This window comes from Dicentrarchus labrax, unplaced genomic scaffold (genome assembly GCF_905237075.1).
Source record: "Dicentrarchus labrax unplaced genomic scaffold, dlabrax2021, whole genome shotgun sequence".
Lineage (NCBI taxonomy): Eukaryota > Metazoa > Chordata > Actinopteri > Moronidae > Dicentrarchus > Dicentrarchus labrax.
The window spans coordinates 17,184,087-17,205,229 of NW_026136712.1; the positions used below are offsets into that span (position 1 = coordinate 17,184,087).

A 21,143-nucleotide genomic window follows, 5' to 3' on the forward strand; every position below is an offset into this window, starting at 1 on the left:
GTCCAAAGCCCTCCAGGGTAATAATGAATATTATCTATTTTACTATTATTAAAAATGAAGAACAAAATCATCAGTACTTTAATCCATAAAAAGCAATCCAAACTTTATTTTACAGTTTTAAACTCCAAGCATTTTTACATATATACTTCCAACATAAGTGTGCTAACATTTAAGGGCAACAGTAAGTAAACCATTTTCTTTGTTTTGATTCTTCAGACCTTCTTCTTTCATGCAACCACTTTAATCCAAAAGGTGATCAGAGACAGGAAATTTAAAAAGAAAACAGGAGCCAGGAAGACAAGCTTCACAAACGGGAAAAAGAAGAGCAGAAACCTGGAAACCTGATCATTACACACACACACACACACACACACACACACACACACACACACACACACACACACACACACACACACACACACACACACACACACACACACACACAGAGCACAAAGGGCAAAACATTCTGCAATAAAAAAAATATGTAAACGATAACAATTCAGGTTGTATCCTGATTGTGTATAAATCAGCCCAACTATCAGACACATTAACCCTCCAGTGGCCTTTCTGTGATAAAAAGAATTACTCCTCCATTAGCGCCCAGGCCTCTTCAGCTTTCATGTAGTACTGGTTCGCCAATCGACCTTTCATGGCCGCCATGGCAGCTTCTGCCGCTTCTGTAAACAGATCACCTGCAGAAAGGGACGGTATGAGAGGTTAGGATGGAGGCAGAGATGATTATCCATCAACATTTTTCTCATAAAAAGACCAAAACCAACAATGAATCGATGCGACTAACAAGAATTGTTTGTGTAGCCTCATATACGTTATTTATCTGTGCAATAGAGCTCCTTTATTGTCCAACACTGTAGTTTATTTGGATTCAGTCGCACATACTGCATCCTTCTGCTGATTGTTAAAAAAGGACGACCTTCCCAAATACATGAGAAAAAAACACAACACGACAAAAAGTGGAAATATGTGCTACACCGTTGTCAGATTTCTGAGAGGCTTTTGACTTTTTCGTTACAAAAACGGATCCATTTTGCGTCACTGCATCCGAGGGAGCGTATATCTAACAGCTGCAAAACATGTTTGTCTCTTTAAAATGTTTTGTGATTTAATGGTGATATTCTAACGTAACTGGTTATTGAAAATTTGAATTTTAGACTCTTTAGATATAATAACAACTAGATAAACGACTAAAAAATGTGTTTTATTTCTATCTAACCATTTGGCAGTACCACTACCTCCACTGCCCACTGGATGGCGCTCTGAGACTTACCAGTGGTTGAGACTGGCTGCATTAGAGCACCTAATGTGTATTAATCCACAGCTGATAACCAAGGGTTTTAAAATGTTTGCTCATACGCTGTCGACCATCAGTTTGTCGCTTTGCCAATAAATTGCTAAATACAAGAGGCTACTGCATGACACAGAGAGAGTGTATTTAGCCATGTTGTGGAGAAACTATGGATCAACATCAGGAACATGGAATATGCTACAGGCGTGTTTGAGGAGTTTTTACAGACGTTTTTTTCTGGGTTAACACAATAATCCTCCTGACTACAGCCACCAGCCTCCATGAAGGAGTAAGCCAGAGTTTAATCCTTACGAGGGTATATCCATACATATTCAGCACAGTGAGGTCTGTTAAGCCAGCATGGAAGTCGAACCTGCTCTCTGTGGGTCTGCCTTGAGGTTGTAGCCTCCCTCTTGGTACATCTCTGCCTCTCTGGCCAGCAGCAGGTAGCGAGGCTCGTCCTGCGTCCCATCAAACTCTCCGCCCTCGTCATAGTCCGACATGTTCAACACACTGTCGTACCAGTGAATCGCTTCCTCCCAGTTCTGCTTCCTGGATAATTAAAAAACAATAATGCACAAAACATTCAGCGTTCAGCATTAAAAATAGAATCTGCTTCCTGTAATAAAAAAACTTCTACAAATCCCTCTAGGGGGCAGTATTATCATGATTGTTGGACCAGGATTCATTTGAAGGGATATTTTTATCCACCTCAAACGTCAAAGTCCAACTTTTCACACCTTCACTGACCTGTCAGCTGACAGATTGATCCCATTATCAAAGGCTCTGGCCATTATGATCATAGAAGATCTGTCACCAGCCTCAGCAGCCTGCAGCAGATACTTAAAACCTTTCATCCGGTTTCCTGCATTATCCTGCCAATAGCACAGAAATGTAAGAAAACGAAGGTGCATTTTGTTCTAAATCAAAGTCAAATCAGCTGAAGAGAGAAGTCAGAATAAACTGATACCTCCATCTCCACGTCTGGCAGTATGTGATGAGGCAGCTGCAGACAGCACTGTCCCAAGGCTACGATGGCCTCCAGCTCTCCACACAGTGCAGCTCTCTCCAGGTGGAACATGGCCGAGTCCTGATCCCACTGCTCGTCCTTCTCGCAGAAACGACCCGCTTCGTGGTACCGCACCATCGCCAGGTGGACCTGGGCAGGAAGGAGGGAGATCAAGGATATATTCAAACTAATACAAAACTAACCATGAACATGATTTTCACAAGACAAGTTAGACCATGGATCCCAACCTGCCAGAACGGAGGCCATTTACGGCTCTCCATCCCCTTCCCTCCGGCCCGTGACATGATGTCAAAAATATAATATAATTTGGGATGCAAGATTATTATTTGATGAGGGACAGTTTTGGGTCTTCATTTGTTGTTTGGCTTATGAACAATTAAGATATAAAATGATGATATAAAAATGTATAGAAACTGCTGTTTGTTGTTGTACCTGTACTTTTAAATGGCCCTCCTGTGAGATAACGATACCAGCAGTCAGCATGATTCATAAAAATTTTTGATTTTTTGCGTGCACAAAGAATAAGAGTTCTTTAGCTAATTAGTTGATGTTTTGGTAACTAAGACATGACTTGAAATATGTACAGTATATGTTGCTTGTATCTTGTTTTTGATATATTTTGGGGTTTTTTTTATGCCTTTATTTGATGGGACAGCTGAAGACAGGTAAGAGGGGAGAGAGAGGGGGGCCACGGGTCGGAGTCAAACCTGGGCTGCTGCAGTAAGGACTCAGCCTACATGGGGCACGCAATCTACCAGGTGAGCTAGGAGTAGTGAATTAGTGCTCATATGTGCTCCTTTTTGACTGCAAGACTAAAACAATATGCATATAGTGGTGGAAATAATTGTTTTGTGTGGAGCGTCGAGTATTTGTAGAATTCAATCATTCGCGTTTTACCTTCCCGAGGTTTGACTGGCCAATCTTCTTCTGCAGCATAGCGCCGAGTCGCTCCACCTCAGTGGCCACACAGGAAGGTCGATGGACGTGAGCGCGAGATGAATGGTAGAAGTTCCACTTCTCCTCTGTCAGCTGAGAATAAAAAGACAGTTAAGAAGGAGAAAGAATAAAAGGGGAGACTGTTACCACTTGTTCTTCACAATAATAATCAGAAAACAGAATCACAGGATGAAGCTAAAGTCAAGTGCTTGTTGACAAATCACACTCTCAGGGGTGTACCCATCCAGAACAGTCTGTTTTAGTTATTTATATGACTGAGCTCAGAGCTGGAGGAGTACATCCCTGCTGGCCTGTCACTCAGTGAAAGCAAATCAAGTAAAGCATGGGAGCAAGAGCACACACACAGTCATCATGAATCATTAGCAAGATGATGGAGTTGGTGAAGCAGAGGTAGATGGTGTTTCTTTTCCAAATGTCGATCTATCATTTTATAATATTTTGCATTTTGAGGACTGTTTTCATTCATTCAACTAGAAATAAAGCAGAGTGGAAACAGCAGCAGCTTGTGTAATCAGATGCTCAGATCCTAACCTCAGACTCATGCTTGATAAAGCTCGATAGCAATAAGGCTGCACAGCACTGCACGGGCAAACGGCTGGCAAACGAGCCTCCGTGCAAATAATCACCGATTCGTTGTCAGGAGTGTTTGAATATAAGCTGGCAGAGACTCTTGGAGGAGCTACCATCTTCCTCTAGTGAGGGAACACAAAGAGCAGGAGGAGCTGAATTAGAGGGAAAGTGAGGGAGGGCTTTCATTGTTAGGCAAAAAAAAGGGGGAAAAAGACAAAGTGAAGAAAGACAAGGAAAATAAGAGGAGGGTTATATGATTGCGGTGAGGATGATTATGATCGAGGTGAGGATGACGTTTACACACTGTTGCATCTATGTTTGTTTACCCGTCTGACACTGTCCTCATCCGACTCAGAATACTGTCTTTTGTAGCGATGATGGGCCTACGTGATGATACAACATGCATTATAAAACGAGGAGGAGGAAATGTTAACAGACTAACGGCTACTGAGAGTCAACTACATACAGTAACAAGAGAAGTGGAACATGTCAGGGTTTGATAATTGTTAAAAAGGGATGTGTTTATGTTTGTAGTATGCTGAACCAACACCAGAAATACACATATACAAATACATTTCTTGTCATTGTTTATCTATATTCTACATCTGTACCTTTTCGACAGACTCGTACAAAATCCTGGACATCGTTTGGCCCGAAATTAAATCAAACCAAAGTCAAATGGAAATCTTTACCCCGTCCACGTGGTCATTTGGGTCGCCTTCGCTCCTCCGCTCGCTGGGGTAGCCGCTGTCCCCGCCACTATCAGGGTCCTACACACAGAAATCAAAACAAATCGGTGAGGTGACTTGTGAGTTGTGTGCGAGGTGGTTGATGACTTGCGTCTCAGTCTTCTTTGAGTTGTCCAATCATGTTTCCTCTGAGGATCATCTCAAAAATAATTCATACTGCCAATGTCATTCATGCTTTTATATTGTCTTTCAGTATTTTATGTCAGTTTTATGTTTATTATATAAACTAAACTAAAATTTTGTTTTAAAAAGGAAGCAGTTGTTGGCGTAACTTTTTTATTTTAAGTTCTGTTTTTACTATGTTGCAGTTTGCTCAATAAAATTGTTTGATTCCTTCATATATTTTATCATTTTGTGGGACCAAGAAAGCCTTCAGTATATACATGACATTAAAATGTTTTCATATTCTATGTAGACAGTAGAATAAGTAACTATAAACCAATATAAAAAGGCCCAGTCATGCAAAAAATACTGTGAAACTGCCAGAATATTAAAAAATGCCAATACAATTATATTTATTTGCCTATTTTGTGCTTCTTGTCCTCTTTAATTGTGGATGAATTTGATCAGATATAGTTTTTACTTTTAATTACCTGATTTAAGTTCATCGCAGTGCTGAAATATTATAATCATATAATTCATTTTCCCATGTAAAGCATTTTTAACTCTATTTTGAAACTGTCATTTACCGGTGATGTGTTTTATTTGATCATGTGATCAGTCGACAATATGACCCATATGCAAATGATCAAAAACATTTCTACTGTATTTAAGTGACAGATGAAAATGGCTCCAACACATATTTTCAGCTTCTCTTCATTTGATTACAGATTATCTGCCTAGAAAATATATATAAATATAAATAAAAAAGGCCAAAACAAACTTTCACCTTGACATTAGAGACTTGAATTAAATTCAAACATGGGAGAATATTTGGCTAAAAGTGACACAGCAACATTTTCTGTGCTTTTTGGAGTTATTTCTCACCTTGTGTTCGCCTGTGTTGTTATTGTTATTGTGTTCATTCATCCCAGTAAAAGATAATCCTGTGAAATGTAGAAACAATATTTACAATGTGGACACCGTAATGATAACTACATAAATCATACTGTTATGCATGTACAGTATGTAAATGATGCGTTCATGCACGTACCAGCGGGGGACCTGCCCGTAAATCCAGGTGCAGCTAGCGGGGAGCAGGGGAAGATGAGAGGCGAGCAGGGAACCGAGTCCACGTCGCTCATGCTCTCGTCCGCAGAGGACGTCTCAGACAGGCGGGATAACAGCAGAGGCGCCCGGCTTCCCGACATTGTCCGAACGCGAGGAGAACCACAGGGCTCCTCGCAGCCCCGCAGCACCGTCTGAGCCGACTTCTGAAATAAAAACAAGAATATTTGAGGAAACAGGAGAGGGCAGAACAAGTAGTAAGATTTATTCAAATTCAGAATGTGGCACTTTTTTCCTTCTTTCTCTCCACTGTTTTCACTGTATTCAGTTGTTGACACTATATTAATTATCATTAAAATGTTAAAATTACCAGCAGTTTGTTGGTGCAGTCCAGCTGGGACTTCTCTTGGGGGGAAAGGTCAAAAGGCGTCAGGCCCATACTCTTGCAGATCTTGTTACACAGGTGGGAGTGGAAGAACAGCGCCATGCCTCGAACGCCTGGAACACAGGTGTGATTAAGGCTTCTTGAATAATTTCTAACTTTTCAAACATTACACACACACACACACACACACACACACACACACACACACACACACACACACACACACACACACACACACACACACACACACACACACACACACACACACACACACACACACACACACACACACACACACACACACACACACACACACACACAGCATCCAGCAGCAGTTTATGTTTATATAAAAGATAGCTGTACCTAGATTTCCATCCCCAAAGTCAGTTCCCTTCTCTGTGTGGATCTGAGGGTCAGTGTAGAGATCTCCGACTCCTTGGATGTCCACCACGATCAGCTGGTGGCCAGATCGCTCAAAAGTGAAGTGACTGAAGGCCTGATGGATACAAAAGGGAAACGTTATTAAGTGATTATTAGACAAACACGTATTGATACCTAAAGGCGATGTCACTCACTTGCGGAGTGAGTCGGATGTTGTCGTCCCTCACAAAGCCGGAGTTGGAGTTGTATTTAATGTACTTGCCCTCGATGTAATGTTCCAGGTGGAAGAGAGGTTTACCTGGTCTGTCCTTCATCTCCACCACGCACATCTGCATGATGTCCACCTGAGGATGAGAAACAGATGTGCAGTACAGACCTTCGATAGTGATCAAATTATAGCTTTTAATGCTGAAATAAAGAGAGTTATGGTAACACCCGATTCTTAATAATGAAATATAATAAATTGTCTCACAAAAAGATTCTCTTTGTCATATATACATACACACATACATATATATATATATATATATATATATATATATATATATAAATAAACTGAATGTCTCTGTGTTTGGAGCTTTTGATTGGACAAAACAAAACATTTTAGGAACACTGGGCTCTGCAAAGCTGTGATTTTTGACATTAAATAGACCAAATTGCTTAATTAAAAAACACGATTGTCAAATGAATCAACAATGGAAAAAAATGTTAAGTTTATAGTGATAAAATCAGCGATAATTCCTTGAAAGCACGAACTACTGAGCACAACAGTGGGCTGTAAATGTCTCTCCAGTACCTGTTTGGGAGGTCGGTGGCGGCTGTACTCCTCTCCCCAGAGTTTGGCCTCCATTTGCAGCCTGACGTCCTCAAAGTAAACATTTCTGTCTACTGTCTCCATGTAACGTTTGGCCACATAATTAGACGCTGACTTCCAGTTGCTGCTATGTGAGAAATTCGACAACTTCTTCCTGGAGGGAAAATAAATAAGAGCAGAGGATATTGCAGCAGAATTTAAATTATATTTAGATTTAATAAAAAAAATTTTTTTTTATAACATCGACTCGAACTGATGTCCCAGAACATGTGTACAACAGGGACATACCACATTTCAGATGTACAGACTTTCTTTTTTTAGCTTTTCTATCTTGTTTAGGCTTGCAGGGTCTGGGAAGGGGTTATTTTATTGCTCTGGGTTTTGTCAGAGGCATCCATTAACCCCCACCTCTCACAGAAAAATTGCACTCTCTTCTACATTTCCCACATAACTGAGGATTAAACATTAATAATTAGACTATTGTCTTTTTCTCGTTAATTCCACAAAGCCTGCAGAAGCCACAGCGGAGCAGTGATAACACCACGTGCTTAAAATCTATTTCACCCAGAACTGTAAAGATCGAGGGAATCAATAAAGTTAACAATAAAGCCCCAGTGCCATCATGGAAGACTTTATAGAGCTGCGTCAGCGAGATTTTCTCAGCACCATCTTTGGATCTAAAACTACTGAGCAGCTATCCTCCAGAGCTGCAGCAAGAAATCTGAGGAATGTGGACCTGCATCACTTATAGGCTACAATCTAGGACTGAGATACCCCCCTGATTTGTTTACACCGAGACCACGGAGGCCTCGGTTACTAGAGTACGAGGGCAATAACCTCTGGATGAGAAATGATGAATGAAGAGAAACAGTTCGACTTACGTTCTGAAGCACTCCCTCATGGCCCCTTTCCCAAACGGCTGTGAGAAAGCAGGCAGAGGAAACAGATTAGACAAGAAATAAGAAACTGGAAGACTCTCCAGTATATGTGTTTTTTAAGATATTGGCCAAACAGTCCTCTTCTAGAGAGAAGTGATACCTGGGAAGCCATCTTGATGTGGACCTGGTCCTGAGCCCACTCTCCTGTGACGGCATTGTACCTGCGGAGAATTACTTATATTGATTATGTTCACTCAATTCGGTGTCGGTTGGTTGATGCATAGTTTTAGATGATATATCCCAACAACTATTCAATGTATTGGTCTGTAATTGTATGCAGACATTCATGGTCCCCAGAGGATGGATCCTACTGACTTTGGTGACAATAAAGGACAGCAAACAGTCACAAACAGTCATATCATTTTAACATCTAACTCCAGTTACTATCCTACTTTTTTACATGTTAAAAAGGTAGGAGATCGGTGTTTATGATTATTGTCAGTTTGTATATCAGTCAGTGAACAATATTTTTGTTAAGATTGTTTCAGCTTCTTTAATGTGAGATTTTGTTGCTTTTATTTGATTTATATTAGTGTAATCTTTTTTCGTTATTGGATCATTGGCAGCACAAAATGAGTCATCTGCAGATGTCAGCTTGGTGTCGTATTGAAGACAAAAACATAAAACACTAATCAAAACAGCCTTTTAGTTCCTTTCCAGCAGAGCGGCTGTGTGAGACCTGTCACCCTGCTCTGCATGGAGAACTGGCACTTGTTTTTGTTTTCCACCTGCCACGTTACAAATCACTCTCACTAGACGGCCTACAACGCTGAGCCAGCTCACAATGCTGAGCCAGTTCACAGGACTCTTTTGTCTCTTATGAGTCTGCTACTAAAGGTCTCGATCACGTTAGCCAAGTTACTCTTTGCCCTCTGTGAGGGAGCTTGTCTATCAGCAGACCTTTATAAAGTCTTATCAAGGACGCACATGAAGCATCCAGTTTCCTCTGTGCGGAAAAACAACAAGGAGAAGAAGGAGACACAAAAGCTGTGTGACCTCTTTCCAAAGAAAGGCCATTTTGTCTGCGCCCATTTCTTTTTGGACTTGAGGTTATTTGGATTTAAAGCAAAGGGGATGCATGTATTCAGAGAAGGACTCGTGGAGTCAATATGGTGATGAAAGTGTACACACTGTATGTCTGGGTCAGTGTGTCTGTTTGACTTGGCATGCTGTGTGTCGTGAGTTAATGAATACTGCACATGAACTGTAGGTGCAGCTGCAACTCTTCACTGCTGAAACCTGAGCGCCTTTGCACTAGAAACTCAGTATCAAGCTTTCCTTCTCCACTCGAAGAACAGCGCTCTATTCCCCGTCCAAAAAAATAAAGCTTGCTCGTTTCTGCCAACAAGCCTCGGAACACAGTGTACCGTGACATTCATTCCTCCGAGTTCATACTACAGGGGGGCTTAAGAGAGGGAAGGAGGAGTGAGGTTACATGTGGGTAAATTTAGCACATGAAAAGAGAACAGGAGGGCAAATCCCAGCTCCTGACAATCCTTTCTCTCTGTGTAGTCTGTTATGTAACCGACCTAACACAAACACAAGCAGAGGCATTCATTTTCCCCCCTGCTTTTTTGCCCACACCCATTCAATTGTTGCTGCCCACGCCAGAGAACTCTGCACAGGGTGGGTACGTTTATATCGGCGTTATGTTGACCAAAACATCTGGGTGAACACTCAAGTGTCCCAGCTACAGCGCGAGATAAAGAAGAACTGGATGGGCCAAAGGACGGCAATGTGTCCAGTGAAGTGGCAGCAATGTTTGTCAACAGTTAAGATTAGCACCACTGACCGAGATACGAGCCAACCGCTGACACTTCAGTTACAGTTAAAGACCAACGCTGGCTAATACCAATGTGTCAGCGTCAACTAATACTAAACTATGTCAGTTAATAGGCCATATTACCCAAGCTGCCGTCTTATTTATGTTCCCTACAGAATCAGTAGTTGTAACCTTCGATCAAGGGAACAAATTGCACCCTCATCTGGGTGTGAGCTACAGTCACCTTAAACTGGATTATTTATATTATAAGTTTACAAAAACAGGATTAAAAGAACTATTTGACCACTGAATGCACCTGTCCTGTTACAGAATACTTACTGAATAATACTGCTTGTTTTCTCTAAGTGAAATTTGTATGCTGTTTGTCTTCCTGTTGTTTACCGTCTCTTGTTTTAAGTCTGTTGTTTCTCCTGAAACGTGGTGTCTTGGCCAGGACACCCTTGTAAAAGAAATGTTGAATCTCAATGGGAATATTCCTGGCAATATAAAAGGTCCTAATCCTAATACAAAGCTAAATTTAGTCTTTTTATGTTGACAATGGGTCAGATGAATGTGTGTAATGTGAAAGTGGTCGCTTGTAGTGATGAAACCACAGACAATCACCCAACTCTGCTGTTCCTCTAAGCTTTTAGCAGTTTAGAGTTCTTTAGTGTCTTTTGGCTATTAACTGCTGTGTTTCTGTCTCATTGCTCTCATCAGTGTTGTTTTTGGCCACAGCAGGCAGCTATTTTCAGTGAAACAAACCTCTTATAAACACATCGAATGCTCCCTGTTCAGCACCAAACAGCAGGCAGCCAACGTCAGTGACTAACTGGTGAACAACATAGTGGAGCATTTAGCAGCGAAAGAACCAGATACTGCAACTGTTTGCTAACAAGTTTGCAAAATCAACTTCATAACGATGATAAAGATGCATTGTGTTTACAGCAAAACATCAATTAATGCAACTTTAATTGAAATTTAAAGTCCTCAAGGTGTGAATGTTATAATATTGGATAAATACCACTTCTGAAATACGCTCTTCGTCAAAATGTCTTCGATGACAAAGGTCGATTAGAGCTGTAAATTTCATACCTGTAACGAATGCAGGCTTCAGTCTGGATTTCCTCCAGATGAAACTGGGCCCAGGGGTCGGGCATGGCCTTGGCCTTTTCAATTGCATTCTTCCATGCGTCCTGTCACAGTGAACAAACACGACTTATTAGCTGGCAAAGTTTGTTTATATGCAAAACGTATGGAAGAGTCAATTTCCTAAACAGGTTTGCTTGAACACTTAGAGGAAGGAGGGGAAGCTTTAAATGCAGAAAACCTGAAATTGAATTAGTAAAATAGAGGCAATTTCAAGCTTTTGTGCTTTTTTTCTGCACAACACAATCACTTTCTCTAAGTACCCGTATTGTGCTCATGAATTATGCAAATTAAATTTCACAGTTTGTGTATTGAGTAGCTTCCCCCTACATTCTTCAAAGTATTTGCATTTAATCAGCTAAGAGCAGGAGAAGCCGACAATGCTGATCCTTTATCAACAGGGACACACCAATGTAAACACAGCCTGCTCTAAGGATGACCCTTGTTTGCAGCTGTTGTAACAGCATGCAAATCAGGAAGTAAGGAGGTTAAGGAAGGAAGGAAGGAAAAAATAAATAAATATATAAGTAGAAACCAGGAAGAAGAAACACAATCATAAAATGAAAATTAAAATGGTCAACCTGTTCCATAATAACTTAAATAATTCAGTGAAACCTTAAAATGAATGTGATCACCATATGATGTTTCATGGCCATCTGCAGTTGTGCCCTTTTCAAAAAATAACTTTCTTAGTAGGGACCATGAATCAAGTGTCAAACCTGCTCCAGTAACCCAAACCCTGACCCATCCAGTACTGCACAGCGGCACGTCTCCCTCGTATACCACGACAGCAGGCATTTTAGACATGTTTATATTTAGCGCCATGGATTTACATGAAGAGTTGTATTTTCGACTGATACGAGTGTCGCGTCTGTTTGCGAGGAGCAGCAGGCGACACGTCTTACGTCAGACCTCGTTCATCTGCAGGAGAGTGAAACATCTCCATGCGGTCACAAGACTTTAAGGATCAAGTGGCGAAGCCTGGTAAGGCACTGAAATGCACAGCCGTGCTCAAAATACATTTTAATTCCAATTTATTTCTGGGATTTATATCATTTTCTAAAACAACATTTTAGAGCAGCAGAATGGAAAACAAGAATTTGAGACTCGCGCCAGAAAAATAGGATTTGTTTTTCAATGTATAAATATTTCTGGTGTTTGTTAAAGTAGATTCATTAAACAAAGTACAGTCTGGTGGGAAGGGAAGATGCACTGATTAGAATACACAGAACATTAGTCATGAAGAGAGTCATGGGAAATGAGACAAGGTGAAAGATATGTGGCTACGAGAGTTAAATAAAGCATTCCAAAACAGGGAAAGAAAAAGGACAGTAAATTACAGAGTTAGGGGGGAGAAGGGAGGCGTAGATGGTCACTGGTGAAGAGGGAGAGAAGAAAGATATAATTTGATCTGTAACGTACCCGTGCGCTCTCAGACAAAACCTTGTACGACCGAGGTTCTGCCTCTGTTTCTGTTTCACTCTATGTAGAAAAGTGAAGAAAATGGACGACTTTTCATCAACAAACAGAATATGCACATAGCTGACATTCACAAAGCACATATGTTAAATAACTTGAACTGCCTTCAAACAACAACACTACACAAAAAAAAAGGCCATTCATCCCAGCAGTTGACTGGTGCACAGCAGCTCTGATTACTCGAGGCCTTAATGTAGCTGTGAGCAGCGAGAGACGTTGTTTACATGCACCGTGATCACATGAGGTGGAAACCACTCTGGTACTTCCTGTTCTTTAGAGATAGTACAGTAAGGAGGTGACTGCCCAGCTTTCCACTTCAATAAACAAATACACACATTCACACTAAACAGGACACACACACACACACACACACACTGGTACGTGTGTGCAGGCATGCACAGATCATCTCTCCTTATAAGGCAAAGAGCAGTTCTCACAGCTAATTGCAGAACTGTTTATGATGATACACGAGCAGGACTTGAACACTGCTCGAGCACTTGGTTTCAACATTAGCTGACACTTTACTGTCAATCATCTCTGGGGAGATCGTGCATCGTTGCATCGCGTTGCCGGGGGCGACGGCTCACCTTGAACATAAAGTTGGTCTTGGGGAGAGAGTTTGACAGCTGCCGGGTGTAAACCAGATTCTTCAGGTAGTGGCAAATTTCTTTGGCAGAGTCGTCCAGGATGGGGCAGATGAAGTGGTCGTCGTCGTCGTCGTCGTCACTGGCGTTGGCATCACTGAGGGAAGATGCCCGCTGACTGGGGGCACTGCGTTGGACAGGGGCTCTCTTGGCGCTGCCCTCCTCCTCCTCCATGCTGAACATCAGCTCGTCCTCCATGATGTCTGCTGCTGTGTGTGTGTGTGTGTTGACAAGAGAGGAGACATGGCTGTGAGAGGCATGCAGAGCCACATAAAAACTGTTTGGAGTTAATCTGTGGCAGCCATGTTAGTACGTGTTCAAAACAACCCTACATCATGGCTGCACAGCTGTGCATCTTATGGCAAATATGAGAGAGTTATCTGTGTTTCCTTAGAAGTGGCTGCACTATGATTGATCTCCAGCATATGCTAACAATTAAAGTCAAAATATACACTAATATAATGTGGATTTAAGCAATAAATGATGAGTGTCAGCATGCAAAAGCAATTTAGCCCATTACTTAAGTTATTCCGCTGCTGTAAGCACCAATCAGTCTCACTGTAATCAATCAAAGCAACTGTGTTTGCAGACTTTTAAAGTGACAGCTGGTTAGTGGAGAGGAATGCAAGCACAATGTGGGACAATGTGCTCCCACAGAAATCATGCAGAACCAACAACAATAGATATATTACTTTACTAAAAAGTATTAATTTAAGTTTGGTCGAATGCCATCTGCTGTTAAATGCACCTATTAAATCAACAACCAACCTTATAACCGGAGGCACAGACACACCTTTAATCTCTTTAGCTCGACAGGCTGTAACAGTGTAGGCTCGGTCTTCTTCCGTCTCTCAGTTTCAGTTGGACGTTAGATGGGCGAGGACTGCAGCAGCAGCAGCAGCTGCGGTTTAACTCTCCTCCCAGACCAGAGTGGGTCGGTCCTGGTTCTCCAATGTATCCTGAAGGTCCGGGGACGTGCCTGGCAGCGGGATGTTGTTCTTGTTACCGTCCACCACGGCGACGTGAGCCCTCTGCACGTACTGCACTTTATCTCTGACAGCCACGCCCCTGCCTCCCGCTGCCTTCACGGCCGTCGGAAATATAACAGACGAACATGAGAACAGACGTCTGTCGAGATGGAGAAAGGAACAAACTAGTAAATACATACATATGAGTCAGATTAACAGTTAATTTTGGTTTATATTATAAATATAAACAGGAAATGCAATATATGACCAATATAGTAAAATTGGTTCGCGATTTTATTGGAGCAGAACCGCGTGAATGTCGTAGGTACGATTACCGGAGGAGCATTTGAACGCAGCACTCGCCGTACAGTACCCGTTAGATACCCGAGCAGTCAGCCTCGTGGGGAAACCCGAAGAGCTGCGTCAGGAATTTCCGACTACACATAAGTTATATATTAGGTATAGTGCAACATGTCACAGCACATAATGCCAAACAAGCCGCTCAACTAACGAACTTACTCGCACCAAGTCTCAGAAATGTTGTTCGGCAGCTAGCTATCTGAGCTAATGGTAACTTGACGCTGACGGTTGGCGCTGTTTGTACTCAGCCGCCTGACGTCACAACGTTCCGGCGTAACGTTAGTAACGGACCGTTGGCGCAACCGTTGCCATTTAACGCCAGTTCAGTTTGTACATCCCGCTTAACACACGCTAGTCTTATATTAAAATTATATAAAATATAAAAAGTGTTATACTGTAATCAGTGTTAGCAACAGTTCAGTCACTCAAACGGTTAAAGTGCGTCGGTATGTGGGGACGTACTTGTAGTGGTAGAAAGTGGCTTGTGCGGTGTGGTGGAGCAACGTGGTAGCGTGGCCGAGTGGTCTAAGGCGCTGGATTTAGGCTCCAGTCATTTCGATGGCGTGGGTTCGAATCCCACCGCTGCCAGAATCTTTTCTCACGCAGACCGTGATTTCAATGGTCCTGTGGAGTCACTGGAGTCGTGATCCCTGAGAGAGTTTCCCCAGCTAAAACAATAATAATTTACTTTCACCATCCATAACTAACAACATTACATAGTGTATGATTATTGTTGTCATGGTTTTCATACATTTATCATACTCTTATTATGTTAAAAAAAAAACTTCAAAGGCAAAGATCCTATCAAGTGAAGGACTTCGGTTTAATTTGTTTCAGTTTAGGGATTTTACATAAAAAAAGTGACAATCCTATAAATCACCATCCTAATTTACACTGTATTTGCTTTACATATCATTGAATATCAGCAATAAAAAATTTCAAAAATTAGAAACCGGAAAGAAAAAGATTTATAAAGGAAACAAAAAACAGGCTTTTCCTCCTGTCAGCTTCTGCCTGCAGTCACTACGTAGCAGGGACTGATACATCAGTGCCATCTTGTGGCTTGATGATCGCTGGCTGCATCTCCATAACTATACATTTTTTAAATTAAATTTAAAGATTAAATAGGTAAGATTTAAAGTTGAAATAGTTGAAATAACCAAAACTTTGGCATAAAATGTTCTTGTACGAGCATTTCAAGGCCTATAAAAACATGAATACAAATCCCTGAAGACAGTAGTACGCTGCTCAAATTCAGAGAGTATTCCAATTAAACTAAAAGGAACAAGGGCGGTCTGGTGGTCTCGAGGTTAGATCGCCATCCATGAACCGCAGCGTCCCCGGTTTACATCCGGTCGCTATAATAAAATATACCCCAAAAAATTTCCATTGATCAGTCCTGGTGATTAGATTAGATCATCTTGGGAAGTATCAGGTTTCACTGGGCGCTGACTTTTTCCTGCAAATACCGAGAAGCCACAAATTGCATTTTCTGGACGGCGAGCTGTGTGTCCTCAGGGGATATCCCAAGATGCCATACAGCCCGTACCGAATTTCCAAAATGGGGGTACATGAGAACTTGTATCCCCTGTCCCAGCGCCGCCTCCTCTCCCTCGCCGACCTGACCCATGCGGGCACAAAACTCGGAGGGACTCAAACCGGGCTCCTTTAGACGGAAACGCAGGATGTTGGTCTCCACGGCGGCCATGTCCACCGCGAACACAGGAGGGTCGCAGTCGAGCAGAGCTGGCAGAGGCGAGGAAAGAAGAAGTTTACGAAAAGAACTACGATGGACGACAGTTAATGAATTCACAGAAATATGAGCAGACTCACCTTGAGCAAAGGTCCTAGCATTGCGGTGGTCCTCCTCCAGTCTTCCCACCATCTCCAGTAAAGACAGTTTTCCCGCTGCGGCTAATATACCGGCCTGCCGTAGCCCCCCACCCAGGGCCTTACGGCACCGAACTGCCCGGGATATGAAGTCTTGGGGTCCAGCTAGTATAGTTCCCACTGGGGCCCCCAAACCCTGTCACACACCATAATGTAAATTTGACTTTTAAGTTGTATTTGATGTTGAATTTAACCCCAAAAACACACATTAATGTCATGTTGTGGTCCACTCTGTGTGTGTTTCTGCAGCCCCACCTTTGAGAGGCACACACTGACGGTGTGTGTGTGCTGCAGTATGGTGGACGGAGGAACCCCCTGGGCCACGGCGGCGTTCATCACCCTGGCTCCGTCCATGTGAACTGACAGACCGTATCTATCGGCTAAAGCGCGAACCTTGGAGATGGAAACAAAACATCCAAAGGCGATCAAACCTTCATCCTGGTGTTGTAAAGTAAGTATGAGCCACACACACACACACACACACACACACACACACACACACACACCTCCTGCAGGAAGGTCAGAGGTAGCACACGTCCTCCCTGTATGTTGTGGGTGTTCTCTAGAGATATGAGGCGAGATCGGGGGTAGTGGGGGTCGGGGTAACCGTGGCGGATCTTCGACTCCAGCTGCTCCAAGTCAAACGTTCCATCGGGGAGGGTGGTTACTGTGGTGGCGTGGACACCGGCCAGCTGTGTCAACACACAAACACACACTGAATGCGCCTGCGGGTGATCAGAGGTCGCGGAGGTGCGGGTGGTACACTCACCTGTGCGCTCCCTCCTTGCTCGTAGATGTGTAAGTGGGACAGGTCGCCCACGATCATCTCGTCGCCACGCTCCCTGCAGTGCACCATCACTGCGGGATGAAATACGGGCGAGTTTATGACCGTTCTGACCTCGTAAAAATGGTTTCAGACAATCAGTGCACAGCTCACCTGCGATGAGATTACTCATTGTTCCAGAGGGAACGAACAGCGCGGCCTCCATCTGAAACATATCAGCTGCAATCTTCTGTAACTCTGCAGAAAGCAGACGGATAGTGTAAGATTTAGGGATGAGTTTATAGAGAACCAGCTTCTTCTCTATTGCTACGTTCTGATTTATTGCTCACATTATTTTTTTTGAATGTGGCTCATGTCAGATTCCAGTGTGAACAGGTCACGTTGCTGAAGTGACCTGGATAACGAATGTCAATCTAGAGTGACATGAATTCTGATTTTGACTGTTCACACTGAGTTCACATTGCAAAAACAATCTGACCTGTATCTGATTTGGACGACATATTAAAGTGGCCCAAATAAGAATGGAAAAAGATTAAATTACATGTGATTAATGATGTTCACACTGTCATAAAAATGAGTCACATATGAGCAAATAAAAAAAGCGTTTATAAAAGACTCATTCTAAGGTTTAAGGTGATTCTACACTAATAAAAATTTATATTATATTCCAGTTCTGCCAATAGTTCCTCCTAAATGTTACATACTGGACCTTTAATCGAGGGGACACAAAGATATTAACCAATATGTAAAGGTTATGTACAGTAATTAAGAAGCAGTAATTAGTAAACAATATGCAGAAACACATATTTTCAAGAATAAAAGCATCACAAACTGGCAAAGATAATATATATAAATATTTAATTATATATAATATATATAAATATTTAATTTATAAACCACTATAAACAGTCACTCTTCGGCTCTCACCGTTAACAGTCGGGTCTTCTCCCATCACGTCATCTCCGACCTCGGCCTCCGCCATTGCCTGCCTCATCGCCGGCCCGGGCTTGGTCACCGTGTCGCTGCGGAGGTCCACTACCCGGGAGTGAGCCGCCCCACCCGGCCCGGTGTACCCGGGTTTGTAGTAGCCACGCGCGGAGCCCCATCCCCGCGCGACGTCGGCTGCTGCTCGTGCACTGATCGGTGTGCACGAGGCGACACCGGGGCTCAAAAGTTTACACAAAACTCTGCAGGAAAACTTTTTCAAAGACATGATGCTCCTCCTGTCACCGCGTCCATTGGATGGTGTTATTAAGTTGAACTTTGGACCGATAATCTTCTTCTTCTTCTTCCAGCAGTTTAGACGCTTCTAGGTGTACATAATCGATAATCATTGACTGCAAGGAAAGTTAATGGATGACATATCAGCTGATCAACGTGCACAGAGCAATGTGGACCTCGAGGCGGCGCCACTATCCCAACAAAGCTGATTATACCACAAAGAAACACTGATGCTCTGTTCAAATGTGCCTCTATTCATTTCTATAATCCATCCATATAATCGATATTCTGATTTCTTTCATTTACAGATTGCACACAGAATAACAGAGTAACTACAGTCTAATGTAATCTATTACAATAAACCTGCCATCTTGAATTTGTGTTCACATTGTGTGTAAGAAGAGTTATCTTGTTATAGATTTACTTTATACTTTATTATGATTGTACTGCCTCATTAGACTGTATGGGTGATCATGTTATTGGGATATTGTGATGATTATTTTAATCACTGATCAATCTGTCAGTGGTTTTCTGGATTAATTGATTATTGTTTGATCTACAGATCATCAGAAAACAATTAAAAAGGCCTCTAAAAATAGCCCAGAAGACAAGCTGACGTCTTAAAATGTCTTTTTCATCCAGAACACAATATATTCAGTTTACTGTGACCAAATTATTTACTTTTAATAATAACTATTAACAATATTATGTGTATATAAACATAATAGTTAAATTATGTGTTGTTTTTTTTAGGTTTTTCAAACAATCTTTTACCCAGTGTTTAATACTGAACATACTCACATAGACACAGATAATCTATAAACTACTACAACAGGTTTTATCCCACCGTGCATTAACCCGCCACAGTGCGCGAGGCGTGCACGTGCGTGAGCGTCTCCGTCCCATCTGCGTCCCTCTGTTCCCGTGCCAGTGTGTACGGTGTGTTTACACGCCCATGTTGTGGTCACGAACCACATCTGAAATAACTGTGACACCCCCCACTTAGATTCTTCAGGGGTCACAGACCTGCTTTTGGCTCGACCTTTATCCCCCCCCTGCTCTGAGCTGTAAAGCTAATTCTACCTGGGTGTCACCGATCTGTCACGTTTATCTCACTGTAGGAAGCAAACCCCCCCCCTACGGGCCAGGCCCAAACTAAACTGGTTATATCCAGTCCCTATCCTCTATTTTTATCAGCAATAAAGCCCCAGTTCCCTCATGTATGTGGGACTGAGTCAATATTTGGAGGTGAAGCCTTATGGGAATTTATCTACAGTGGATGGAGATTAGGCTGCGAGGGAGGCGCCCTCATTACAAAACAACTCCCTCCTCCCTCTGACACTTTTTATTTCTGACCCACGAATGGTGCAGCTACAGTCACATCACAAGCACCATCTGCCTCGCCTCACACACACACACACACACACACACACACACACACACACACACACACACACACACACACATACTCATGCTGTCTTGTCTGATTTTAATCACTTGATAAAAGTCCCAGTGTGTGTTATCAGGACCGCACTGTACTGTAGTTAAAGTTGATATTGCCGGTAACAGAGCCAGGTTTTATGAGCCATAACAAGTCGACATTAAAAGTCATTAGCAAACATCAGCGTCGTAAAAAAGGCCACAGTCGGTCTCGAGAGCCCCACAAGAGCCGCGAACGGAGGAGAGATAAAGATGCATTTGAAAGAGGCAGGCGATGGATAACTGTGATAGGGATGGAGAAAGTGGGAGACGTTCAGAGCAGGACTTTTTCCGGGATCACTGTTGGCACTGCGTTCTGTAACCTCACACTTTTGTCTGTGTGTGTGTGTGTGTGTGTGTGTGTGTGCATGTGTGTGTGTGTGTGTGTGTGTGTGCTCTGTGTCTTTGCTCGTGTGCGTTTTGTTTCTCTCAAATGCCTTCCAGCATTCCTTGCCTGTGCGTGGAGGAGGAGAGTGGTGTTTTGGAGAAAATATTGAATTAGAGAAAAAGAGGCAGAGAGGGAGAAATGAAGGAGAGGGAGAAATATTGACTCCTTCTGGGAAGGAGCGAGACGGCAACGCCTTTCCAATAACCATAAACCCACTGGGCTGAAAATAGACGGGGCCGAATGAATAAACGAATGTGTTCATCCCACATGAGCTCTTCTCTTTCACAGACGGAGGGGAGTGGAGGTGACCCCCCTCCACCCTCCCTCCCTCCCTCTCTCTCTCTCTCTCTCTCTCTCTCCTCTTTCACTGAGGCCATCATTTCTTCACCATGACGAGAGATATTAACCGGAACAAAACAGGTGTTTATGGGAAGCCTTCCCTCAAATGAGGTCTTTCATACACACACACACACACACACACACACACACACACTTCCCTCTGCAGTGTAAAGGTGTCGACATCAGTGCCTGCGAAACAAGAGTAACATCTGTTTCACATTTCACACCACCAATGCCCCCCCCTTCATATGTCATAGGCCATGTGGACATGCTTTACTTCACACACACACACACACACACACACACACACACACACACACACACACACACATTGCTCTTAAGAGGCGATGGGGGGGGGGGCTCGGTGTAAATTCCTCCTTTTTTTC

General features: G+C 42.6%; 2 protein-coding genes and 1 non-coding gene across 11 annotated transcripts; 1 reads left to right on the top strand and 2 right to left on the bottom strand.

Moving 5' to 3' along the window:
* Window positions 1–77: 77 nt before the first annotated feature.
* Window positions 78–14,829, bottom strand: eef2k (eukaryotic elongation factor 2 kinase). 9 transcript variants are annotated; one of them, XM_051417391.1, is made up of 21 exons: window positions 14,632–14,829; window positions 14,097–14,456; window positions 13,272–13,537; window positions 12,628–12,687; window positions 11,152–11,252; window positions 8,395–8,455; window positions 8,238–8,275; window positions 7,339–7,510; window positions 6,737–6,886; window positions 6,525–6,657; window positions 6,147–6,274; window positions 5,763–5,982; window positions 5,597–5,655; window positions 4,553–4,630; window positions 4,187–4,243; window positions 3,917–3,982; window positions 3,231–3,362; window positions 2,274–2,462; window positions 2,054–2,178; window positions 1,677–1,855; window positions 78–692 (listed from the first exon to the last, which is right to left on the bottom strand). In XM_051417391.1, exons 3-21 carry the CDS (start codon window positions 13,524–13,526, stop codon window positions 583–585), a joined length of 2,313 nt encoding a protein of 770 aa, XP_051273351.1. In that variant the 5' UTR covers window positions 13,527–13,537; window positions 14,097–14,456; window positions 14,632–14,829; the 3' UTR covers window positions 78–582. The 9 variants fall into 9 exon arrangements, with proteins under 9 accessions (XP_051273351.1, XP_051273350.1, XP_051273349.1 ...); XM_051417390.1 differs by having other exon boundaries at window positions 13,272–13,534; window positions 14,122–14,456; window positions 14,632–14,828; XM_051417389.1 differs by having other exon boundaries at window positions 14,122–14,456; window positions 14,632–14,828.
* A 333-nt stretch (window positions 14,830–15,162) lies between these two features.
* On the top strand, window positions 15,163–15,244 carry trnal-uag (transfer RNA leucine (anticodon UAG)). Its single transcript has one exon. It is a non-coding gene; the product is annotated as a tRNA-Leu (tRNA).
* Window positions 15,245–15,460: 216 nt separating this feature from the next.
* tha1 (threonine aldolase 1) lies at window positions 15,461–18,662 on the bottom strand. The gene is made up of 7 exons (XM_051417423.1): window positions 18,258–18,662; window positions 17,484–17,567; window positions 17,316–17,404; window positions 17,053–17,238; window positions 16,802–16,939; window positions 16,490–16,682; window positions 15,461–16,402 (listed from the first exon to the last, which is right to left on the bottom strand). Exons 1-7 carry the CDS (start codon window positions 18,541–18,543, stop codon window positions 16,095–16,097), a joined length of 1,284 nt encoding a protein of 427 aa, XP_051273383.1. The 5' UTR covers window positions 18,544–18,662; the 3' UTR covers window positions 15,461–16,094.
* Between the last annotated feature and the right edge of the window lie 2,481 nt (window positions 18,663–21,143).

What these genes read in the sequence shown, in the direction of transcription:
- eef2k (XM_051417391.1), bottom strand. Translation starts at nt 13,526, where the DNA reads ATGGAGGACGAGCTGATGTTCAGCATGGAGGAGGAGGAGGGCAGCGCC. An exon ending in TTTTGTCTGAGAGCGCACGG is followed by an intron (nt 11,253 to 12,627) that starts GTACGTTACAGA and finishes TCACTGTGACAG; the next exon opens with GACGCATGGAAGAATGCAAT. An exon ending in ATGAGGACAGTGTCAGACGG is followed by an intron (nt 3,983 to 4,186) that starts GTAAACAAACAT and finishes TTCCCTCACTAG; the next exon opens with AGGAAGATGGTAGCTCCTCC.
- tha1 (XM_051417423.1), bottom strand. Translation starts at nt 18,543, where the DNA reads ATGTCTTTGAAAAAGTTTTCCTGCAGAGTTTTGTGTAAACTTTTGAGC. An exon ending in AGAAGACCCGACTGTTAACG is followed by an intron (nt 17,568 to 18,257) that starts GTGAGAGCCGAA and finishes TGCTTTCTGCAG; the next exon opens with AGTTACAGAAGATTGCAGCT. An exon ending in AATGAGTAATCTCATCGCAG is followed by an intron (nt 17,405 to 17,483) that starts GTGAGCTGTGCA and finishes TTCATCCCGCAG; the next exon opens with TGATGGTGCACTGCAGGGAG.